Raw genomic sequence first — 10,323 nt, 5'->3', positions numbered from 1 at the left:
TTTCTCTTGGTTTCGTGCACCCAAGGCTTGGCTGGGAGAACGGGGCGGGGGCGCGCCTGGGCTGCCATTCACCTCTATCCTGGGCTGCAGAAAGGACACCCCCCAGGAAACGGGGAGACACTGTGGAATCTTCCCGGAGTGCTGGATTCTAAGCCCACGGTGGGTGCCTGCCCCAGACCCGAGTACTAGTGGGTCAGGAAAGCCGCAGCTCCCCCCCCTCCCCGTCTTGGGGACGGGATTCTGAGCCGTGGCCACCGTCCCACTGGGGGTGCCGAAGCGGCCCAGGCACGGCCTGGATCCCAGCGTCTGTTTGGGGTGAGGGAGTGGAGGCTGGTCTGGATGCAGAGGCATGGGTCCGCGGCCAGCGGGGGCCTTCCCAGGGCAGATGGCAGGCACGAGGGCACGATCGGGGCAGCAGCTTTGGAGGCCAACACTGGGGCGCCCCGCGACCCAGGTGCATGGCGCGCGCGCAGTGGAGGCGACAGGCAGCCGTTGCGTCTCGGTCTCGCGCGCTCAAACCCCAGCCCGGGGCTCGGCCGACGCAGACACGTTTGGGAGCAAGGGAACCCGCGGCCTGGCGTCGCTCGGGGCCTGCGGGGTGGGCGAGGCCGCGGTGCCCGCGTGCCCCGCGCGGAGAGGTGGCGAGCCACATCCCCGCTCGTCCCGACCCCCGGCGCCGCCGGCCCCCCTTCCGGGGCCAACACCAGGGCCGCCGCGGGCGGGCCAGCTCCCGGCCTCTCCTCCCTCCGCTGAGCGGGCTGGTTTCGGGAAGCTTCTCTGCTGGCGCTGATTTGGCGGCCCGAGGGGTTCTGACACCGGATCACCCTCCACCATTCCGGGGTCGCCGGTCCCGAGACCTCTCTGGGCGCCGGGGGTGGTGGCTCCCAGGGAAGTGCGGAAGGGCTTGGGGAGCCAGGCGCGGCGCTCGCGCTCCCGAGGCTTCGGACCCCAGCGGGTCGAGCCTCTAGCCCGCCGGCTTTCCCCTCCTCTTCCCCTTTGTGGTGCCCCCAGAGTGGGGTGGTGGTCGGGGCCCGCCCCTCTCCGACCCCGCCCGCAGGGGGAGGCGCCTGGCCGGCTGGAGCTCTCCGCCTGTCCAGGCCTGGGCGCCCAGCGCGGCCCGCCGACCGGCCAGCCTGCCAGGAAGCGGGGCTTGGCAGGCTGTGTCCCTGCCCCGGTCGGAAGATAACGCCCGCTTGGAACCTCAGCCCCGCGGGCCGGCGAGCGCCGCTGCTTGGGTCTGGGGAGAAGCCTTCCTGGCCGGCCCGCAGCGGATGGAGAGTGTGCGCCGCGTCGGCACCGGCTGTCCCGCCTCTGGGAACCGCCTTCTGTCCTAGCCGAAGTTTGCCTGCTGGCCAGGTACAGAGGAGACCGTGCAAAAGGGAGCGATGGTTCCAGTCCTAGGATTTAAACTACACTTCCTTACACCGTGACCCTATGGGAACGACTACGCTCCAACACAGAACCTATTGCAGTGTTCCAGCCATCTGGAGACCGGCCTCCACGTCCGAGGCTTTTCCAGAACTGGTCCCAAGCCAGGTCCCTCCGCCACGCCCTGGCCGGTCCTCCAAACTGGGCAAATTCTAGACACACTTAGGACGCCTGGGGATGGATCTTTTTTTTTTCCTTGCTCTTTTTTTATTATTATTCACAAGACTGAGATTGTTTAAATGTATAACTTATCTGAACAAAAGCTACATTGAAATAAATTAAACACAACAGAAAGGCGCGTCAGGTATGGCTCCGATGGGATGTGCCACCCCAGGACAGAAAGCCAGGCAAAAGCAAAACAAAGCAAATTTCCAAGCTGCCCAACCACGTCTGCTTTGCGATCAACTCAAAAAGGCCAGAATAAAAAATTAAAAAAAAATCAGTGAGAACCCTAGGGTCCGTTCCTGTGTTTCATGATTACCTTGGGAAATGCATGGGAAGGTGGCTGCTAAGCACCGTGCTGGTGCCAGAGCAGCAGCAGCAGCAGCAGCAGCAGCAGCAGCAGCAGCAGGTTTGTCTGGGTCTGGCATGTAAGGGGAGGGCATAACTGGGTAAGCTGTCCTCTAACTTTCAAAATACTGCGGCTGAGATCCAGTCTATATAGATATCTATGTACAAAGTAGGGTAGTATAATAAATATTTAGTGTATCTTCAGGTGTGGCTGTAGCCCCTTTCCAAAGCAGTCTTTCAAGCCTGGGTAGAGAATATATTCTCAATTTTCTTGGTCTGTCCGCCTCTGGGATGTGACTGAGGTTCGGCTTCCGCCCGTGGAGTCGGCCGTGGGTTCCCCTCGGGTGCTTCTCCCCGGAGGGCGGAAGGGCCCTCAGGGCCGGGCCTGCTCCAGCTGCTGGTGCTGACTTCTGATGGCGAACCTGCTGACGTGCACGGGGATGGGGACCACGATCTTGGGGTTCCGCGAGGGTTCCCCGGTCTTGGAGTTAGCATTGCCTGCCTTCACCCGTTTCCACTTGGCCCGGCGGTTCTGGAACCAGATTTTCACCTGCACCTCGCTGAGTTTGAGCGCGTGCGCGATCTGCGAGCGCTCGGTCAGGGACAGGTACTTTTTGCAGTGGAACTCCTTCTCCAGCTCCAGCAGCTGCTCGCTGGTGAAGGCCGTGCGCCGCCGCCGGTTCTTGCCCGTGGACGTGGTGCTGCCCGCCGCGCCGCCGCCGCTCGGCGGGGTCTCCTCCAGCGCGTGGCCGGGGTCTTCCTCCTTGTGCGCCGCCTGGCCGGTCAGATTGTCATCCGAGCTGTAGTCCACATCGCTCTCCAAGGAGAAGCTCTCCTCCTTGTTCTTCGGGTCGTCTTCCGCCTTGGACTCGTCTTTCCCGTGCCCTCGGACAGCCCCGACTGAAAGCAAAACCAAACGGCGTTTTATTACGTTTCTCACGGGGCTTCCTCACCCCGCCCGCCGGCCTCGGCTGCTCCCCCCGCACTTAGCGGATTGTCTTTCTATGACATTAACACATGGCGATTTCCTGGCCTTTGAGGGGCCTGGGGGGGGGGGAGGGAGGAGAGCGAGCGTGAGAAAGCTCAAAGGAGAGGAGGGGACCGGACGGGCGACGACCCTTTGCCCACAACCATCACTCAAGGCGCCGCCATGCCTCCCGGCCTCCGGCAGCTCCCGGGCAAAGCAGCAGGCCGGTCGAGGCCCGAGAGGGCGTCCCCATTGTCCCCGGGGGCGCGGGACGGGGGGGGGGTGATTGGCTGGGTGACATGGGAGTTCTGCCCCCCACCCTTTAGCCGGGCAAAGGCAGCGAGCCTTCATCTCCTCGCGACCGAAAGAGGGGTTCCGGGGCGCGCAGGCCGGGAGGCGCGTTTGGTGATGTTAGTGGCAGGAACGATCGCAGCCTCAGAAGTTCCTGCCAAACCACACGCGCGCGCACACGCACATATACACACGCGCACACACGCGCGCGCGCACACACACACACATACACACACAGCACCGCCTCTCCAGAATCTGGTTCTCTCCTGCACAAACCCATCGGAGACGCATTTAAGTTTGGACACCCGGCTGAGCCCCAACAGGCCTCCCCGAGGGCTGCCCTGGGGGGGGGGTCCAGGTCCCAGCGGAGAGAGGAAGAGGTAGAAGCTGCGGGGTGGGGGGGTGGATTGGGACAAACGAGCCGCCGGATACGTGGTCCAGAGCAGCAGCTGGCGGTGTGGGGGGGGGGGTGCTGACACCCAACCCCGGCCCTGGGACCCCTCCGCGACCCCCCCAGGCCCTCCGGCCCCTCAGTTGTCCCCGCGGGAAGCCGGAGCCGGCCCGCCCCCACCCCTCCCGTTCCCGCGCCCCGGCTGCGCGCCGCCGACTCACCGAGCGACGCCTGCACGGCCTCGGCGGCGGCGGAGAAGGCGAGCAGCGAGCCCTCCTTGGCCAGGAAGCCTTTGCCTTCTTCCGCGTCCGCTGGCAGCGTCTCCGCCTTGTCGAAGTTGCCGCCGCCGGGCAGCGGCTGCGGAGCGAACTTGCGGGCGGCCGCCGCCTCCTGGTGCTGCTGGGGCGACGCGGAGAAGCCGCCCGGCAGCGTGGCCATGAGGGTGGAGGTGAGCGCCATGCCCTGCGCCAGGCTGGAGCAGAAGCCGGTGGGCAGGCTGGGGATCTGGTGGTGCGGGTGCGCGGGCGGGAGCGCGGGCTGCAGCGCGGCCTGGGGCAGCGCGGGCGGCGGCGGCGGCGGCGGCGGCAGCACCACCGGCCGGTAGGGCATGAACATGGGGTAGCCGGTGTAGACGAAATGGCCGGGGCTGGGCTGCGGCGGGCTGCCGATCAGCGAGTCTATGCTAAAGGCGGTACTGCTCCCCAGCGGGCGCTGCATCATCATCAGCGACGGCGGGAACGCTGCGCTCATAGACGCGCTCGGGAGAGGCCGGGAGAGGCGAGAAGTCCCCGCGCCGCGCCGCCGCCGCCGCCGCCGCCGCCGGGAAGCCCGCCGGACGCCGCGAGCGCCGGGCCGAGGCCGAGCACGATCCGGAGCCTCGGGGCTTCCTCCCCTCAGTCCTGAGCTCGAGGCATGCCCGGTGGGGCGTGGATGCGGGCGGTGCGCCGCGGAGCGGACGGGGCCCCCGGGGCCCCCGCGGGGTCGCCGGAGCCGCGGCCCCGCTGCTGGCCCCGTCGGAGCCCGTGCGCGCGGCGTCAGTGGCTCTCGGCCCGGCTCGCGGCAGCTCCTGCGCTCGTCGGTCGTCCGTCGCCTCCCGCGGGCCGCTGGGGAGCGCGCGAGGCCAGCGCACTCGTCTCCGGCGGGCGCCGCCAGCACCTTTAAATCGCGCTCTCTTTCTCATTCACATTTTGCCTGCTGCACGGCCCAGCTCGTCTCACGTGGGGCCGCCCGTCGCCAGCCATTGGCTGCCGCGTGCGGGGCGGGGCGGGGCCGGGGCCCGCCCCCAGCCCGGCGATGTGGTGGGAGTGGGCTGCGGGCGCCACCGTCGGAGCGCACAGGCCTCGGGGGTCGGGCGCTGGGACGCAGCAGAGCCAACTTGAGGGGAGCCGTCGCCACCTCCCAGGCTTAGCGCCCGCGGCCGCCCGCGGCCTCGGGAGCACTCGCGCGCCAGCTGGCAGGCGTCTTACTCGTTTTGTATTTGCTCCGAGCTGAGCCTGACCCGGGCTCGCCGGAGCGCTGGGCACCGAGACCGGGGTTCCGGCCAGGTTCCCGGGAGGGGAGCCGGGTCCTGCCCGGCCCGGCCGGCCCGCGGGCGCAGGCCGGAGCTGTCAACCCCGGCCCGTCCCCAGCCTGCTTGGCTGCGCCCGCCCCCCGCCGCCTCCCCACCGCACTGCAGGCGGGGCGCGGGACGTGCTGCCCACACACTCCCATTTCCGAGCCGGGCCTTCCCGCGTGCGGCCCCCTCTCGGTTTCCTGACATTCTCCGTCAGCGCACCTGTTTACCCACGTTGCCAGCGCACACCGAAACCACCGCCCGATGGTGACGGTCCTAAAGCGCCCGTCGCCCGCTCGGTCCCGGGGCCTCCGGAGGGTGGCTCGTAAGCCGATCCGACGACGCTTGACGCCGTGTGCTCAAATAAAAAGCTGCGTCGTGTACATGGGTGCTAATTAAGCACCGGGAGGCGGGCGAGCGCTTCGCCCCGCGCCGCGGCTCCGCCGAGGACTCGAGGGCGCGCGCGGCTCCACTTTGCACACCGCAGGACGGAGCAGATCCCCGCAAGGTATTTCCTACCCTGCTCCCGCCCGGGGTGCAGAGCCCCGACCGGGGAAGTGAGGGAGCTCGGGGAGGGGGGGAGGGCCGGGGGCGGGAAAGCGAGGTGAGGCGGCGGATCCCCGCTTCCCGTTAGGATTAACTTTCAGCTCCCGCGTTGCTGGTGGAGAAGGCGGTGTGCGCGGAGCGCGCCGGAGCGCGCGGGGCTGGCACGCGCCCCGGGCCCGGGCTCGGAGACCCCCCCCCCCCACGCCAGACCGGCCGACAGCGCCCGGACCGGGAGAAGGAGAGAGGACGGACGGCCTGGTTACCTCGGCCATTAAAAACCAGCTCACGCCCATGAAGGAGCTCGCGGTCGGGGCGTTGGTCCGTGTTGGACGTGTGTTCTGTGTCACCGACAAGCACATTTAATTGGGAGATAAAGACACATCGATCTTTATGAATGCATCGACCCGAGTCTTTGAAGTTCTTCTTTCTCGCTCTTTGCTCTTTCGCTCGCTCTAACCCCCGGACCCCCCGGGGTGGAGGGATGTCTTAATCCCAGAGCACTTTCTGGGCCGGGAATCGGGCTGGAGACCCGGAGCCCGAGGTGCGGCCCCCGGGGAGGAGCGGGAAGCGAGCGTCCGGGGCGCCGGGGCGGGGGGCGCAGGGAAGCCTCGCCGGCCCGCCGGCCTGCCTCCCTCCTCCCTCCTCCCTCCTCCCAGCCTCTTCTCCCTCCCCTCCGTCACGGACAAAGACGTCTGCGGCGCGTTCCCCCACTCCAAGCTGCCGTAATAGCTCGGGCAGCAGGCGGTGTGAAAGGAATTCATTAGGACGCTGCCTGGATGGCTTTCACTCGCTCCCGCCCAGACCTCGAGGTGGCTCGGGCGGTCCCCATTGAGATCCGTGGGGAAGGAGGGGTCCGTGGGTTCCCCCGAGCTCTGCCCCACCCCGGCTCTGCCCTCTTACAAAAGAGGGGAAGGAGGGGAAGGGGCCGAAGACCGGGGCAGAGGCTGATTTCTTCACGAGCTCCACAGACACCCCCTCTCGTCAGGAGACAGTCACGACGAGCATCTCCGGTGCAGGACTTTGCCCCCCCCCCCACTCCAGTACCCAGAGCAAACCCCTCTGCGATTTCCACTGACAGCCGGGGACCCTTCCCGCAGCCTCTGCCCGGGCTGGGTTTCCTTTTCCTCCTTTTCCCTGGGTCCACTTTATATTACCTCGAAAGTGTTATTCTAGGGACGCCCTCAGAGAGGCAGATTCTTCTGATTTTATTTTATTTTTTGCAGTTCTGCATTTAAAGTTCAGCAAGGAGGTTTAGTTCGGTGAGTTATAGCTACACTTGAAACAATTTGATGGCAGGTTCTTTGCACCCATAAATTGCCATGAAAACTATTGACTGCAAGGGTTATAACACTAATCTTCTTTTATTAGTGAGTTCGGATAATTTTCATCAATATGAATTTTATTTACTGGTGTGCTTTTCTCAGATGCAATGTAGTAGTGTTCTCCCACCTAATGCTTAACTGCTTAGAAAACGACTGCTCCCGTCATAAAAGGACCCGTGTCTTTCGCGGTGATTAACAAGGCTCATTCTAGGCATCTCGGCTACCTGCAAAGTTTTCAGAGCGCGGGGACTGCGAATGGCAAAGCCTTTACGGAGACTTCGGCTCTGCCGAGAGATTTATGAGCAGGGAGCGACAGGTTTAGCACATCTTTCCGAAGCCTAACCTGCTCATCTTCCAACTTCTGAGTCGAGGGTGGCTGCCCTCCAAGCTGGGTATGCAGGAAAACCACCCACACAGAGCTTTGCATCTTTGCTTTATGAGCCCCTCCCACTCCCATTAAGAAGGAAGCAGATGCAGGGGTGGGAAGGGAGAGGGGCTTTCTCTACTCCCTGTAACTTCTGCAAACTTTTTTCTTTCCCGGGCAGTCACCGTCCCAATGAAGATAACCCAACCCCAGGGCACTTTAATATCGCCAAGCAAGTGTCAGGATGGAGGATTAAGCCACTTAAATAAGTAGTTTAGCCGTTTGATAGAAGTGGTGGTGCTGATTAAGTTGACTCCATCCTTCGGAGCAGTCCTGGTGCCCTGTGCGTGTAGGCGGGTAAAGGTTGAATGCAAAACAGAAAGTACACAAGGAAATGAATGTTTATTCTAAGGCTGGCCAGAGGACTAAGTAGGCACCGCCTTGCATTTTGCAGGGGTGGGGGAGGGGGGGCTGTGTGGGTGCTGGATGCTGAGTGAGGTCTGCGTGCGGGTTTTACTGCCTGAGCTCTCCTGACAGCCGCCCAAAGCCTGGCAAAGGCTGGCTTCTCCCACCACCGGGTTGTTTTAATTTAGGGAGAGTTTGAACGGCAGATCACTTGGTCATTCCACAGTTCTTGCTCCTGGCAGTCGTTGGAAAATAACTTGGGATGGGTTTTGTTTATGAGAAGGCAATTGGGATTCACACTTAGCTAACCCAGAACAGTGCTCCCTACCCAAGACGTACTTACAAAGAGGTGCTTGTGTAAAAGCCCCCATCAGACACACCAATTTGCAGGCAGTAGAAAGCACTGAAGCCTCATCTTTTTAAACTATTTTATTCAACTTTTTTTTTTTTTAAATCTGAAAGCCCAAAATAGACTCCATGTGGTTCTGAGTGAAGTCAGTCCTGGGCTGGCTTTGAAATCGCTCCTGCAATTATGTAAAAGAGCCATTCACCAACAAGACAGAATTAAAAGGGATCTCACCCGCTTCCCTTCCCTTGCCAACCTCTCCTGTTTGGCTTTTCAAAGCACTTCCAACACGATGTCTTTCTCCAGGACAAAAGACAGAATAAAAAAAGTCCCCAAACTTGTAAATTGAACGTCAAGGGAACTTTAAACAATTTAAAGCCCATAAATAATGATAAAGGGAACTGGCGAAAAAGGCAAACCCATTCAATTAATAGAGTTTCCCAAGCAAAGATCAAGTGGTGTATAAAATGAAAGTCTTTGGTTTCTTTATTCGGCTTTTTGACCATGCAGAAAGCAGGAGGGGAGGGGGCCGAAGGCGCCCAGGAGAAGAAACACTTTGTGAGGCTGTGTGTGCCTGCCATGTTCTTATGTGGAAACTTTCCTTTCTGCCTCCCGCTCTCCAAGTAGCAGAAACACACACAAAACAACTGTAATCCAGAAACTTCCAGTAGGGATTTTTTTTTTTTTACATTTTCTCGGGGGAGTGAAAAAATATGTTCCTCAGGGCTGAAGCTGGGAAGTGTGACCCTCCACACCTGCTCGAGCTCGACCCCTCCCCTTTCCTCGCTCTCGGAGGAAGCCACGGTCTCCTGGCCCCATGGACTCGGACGGCCGCGTGATCTTGCTCACCATGAAGACACCAGGACCGTGGCTGCTGCACGGCGGCGCACGCAGGAGCTCTCAGCTTTCCCACACTCCCGCATCCCTAGGGTGGGGACTCAGGCGTCGGAAGGCCCAGGCTGAGGTCTTATTGTTTTGCAGAGTGGGCCTCACGATTGAGACTGGGGATTGAGACTGGAGAGGTCGCGACAGCCGGGAGATAACCAGCCTTCCTCCCGGAAACCCAACTCCACCACCCGCACGGCATCAACGGAGGAGCAGCCTAGCAGAGGAGGAAGATTGTGTGTGTGTGTGTGGGGGGGTGATCGCCCACCCAAGGACAAGAGTCCTCAGAAGCCGGCCTGCCTGGGGGGATTCCTCTTCGTGGTGGTGGCCTGGGGTGGGGGTGAGCAGGCAGCAAGATGCCTGCAGAAGCCCACGCTCTGGCGGAGTGATGCTCCGCGAGCTGCCTTCGCCTTGGCCTCACAGCGGGGAGGTCAGCCGGGGAGGACAGCTGGGGGGGGGGCGGTGTGGCTCTGCACAGCCCAGATCCCCGAGCACTCCGGAGGCCGCAGGGTGGGCCCGCACTCTCACCTGGCCATCTTCTCTCCAGGATTCCCTCAGCCCCACCTTTCAGAAGCTCGGAACACCCCCAGCGCCGCCAGGAGCCCGGCTTTCATCTCCTGCACAGCAGGCTTTGTTTGCGGGACTTCACAGAGATGCTAATTCCCGGACCCCAGGAATGGAGCCCTGGGAAGGGAGCACAGGGCATGGTGGGGTGAGAGGCCGTGGTGGCCCCAGTTAGAGGTTCTGAGGACTATGCAGGCTCTAGGCTGTGTGGCAGCCCTTCTGGGGAGCTGGAGTCAGCTACGGTGCCAGCACTCAAATCTGCTGATCTTATCCTGGAATTCTTAGCCTGGAAGGCAGCAAGCAGATGGCGACGGACCTGGACGCAGCCTGCATCCAGTGCGAGGTAAAGGAAGACGCCAGGGCCAGTCACACGTGGCGGAGGCTCAGATGTGGACCCAAACAGCTCCCAGCTCTGGCCAGGAGACGGTATGTCCAGGGAGAGGCAGGCCCAGGACCCTCGCCAACTCTCCCGGAGGCTGGAGCCTGGAGGCTCCCTCTGCAGACCAGGCCCCAGCTGCCCCTTCTCTGAAATGGGAGACTTGTTGGCCTGAAGTGTCCTCATTTAATCCTTTAGGTCCCCTGCTTCAGGGGTCCTTCCAGACTTTCATTTCTTTTTAAAATTTCTTTTCTTTCCTTCTTTTTTTTTTCTTCTTCTTTTGGTGCTGGTCTGGGGGCTTGAACTTAGCACCCGGACATTATCCCCAAGCAGCTGGGCTCAAGGCTAGTGCTCTGACACTTGAGCCACAGCCTCA

The 10,323-nt window shown here is 62.2% G+C and overlaps 1 protein-coding gene across 1 annotated transcript; it reads right to left on the bottom strand.

Annotated features, from left to right (window-relative positions):
• Positions 1–2,305: 2,305 nt before the first annotated feature.
• On the bottom strand, positions 2,306–4,372 carry Gbx2 (gastrulation brain homeobox 2). Its single transcript, XM_070020267.1, has 2 exons — positions 3,809–4,372; positions 2,306–2,838 (listed from the first exon to the last, which is right to left on the bottom strand). Exons 1-2 carry the CDS (start codon positions 4,335–4,337, stop codon positions 2,312–2,314), a joined length of 1,056 nt encoding a protein of 351 aa, XP_069876368.1. The 5' UTR covers positions 4,338–4,372; the 3' UTR covers positions 2,306–2,311.
• Between the last annotated feature and the right edge of the window lie 5,951 nt (positions 4,373–10,323).

This window comes from Dipodomys merriami, unplaced genomic scaffold (genome assembly GCF_024711535.1).
Source record: "Dipodomys merriami isolate MVZ:Mamm:240054 unplaced genomic scaffold, mDipMer1.0.p SCAF_1, whole genome shotgun sequence".
NCBI lineage: Eukaryota > Metazoa > Chordata > Mammalia > Rodentia > Heteromyidae > Dipodomys > Dipodomys merriami.
This window is presented reverse-complemented; position numbering and strand designations above follow the sequence as displayed.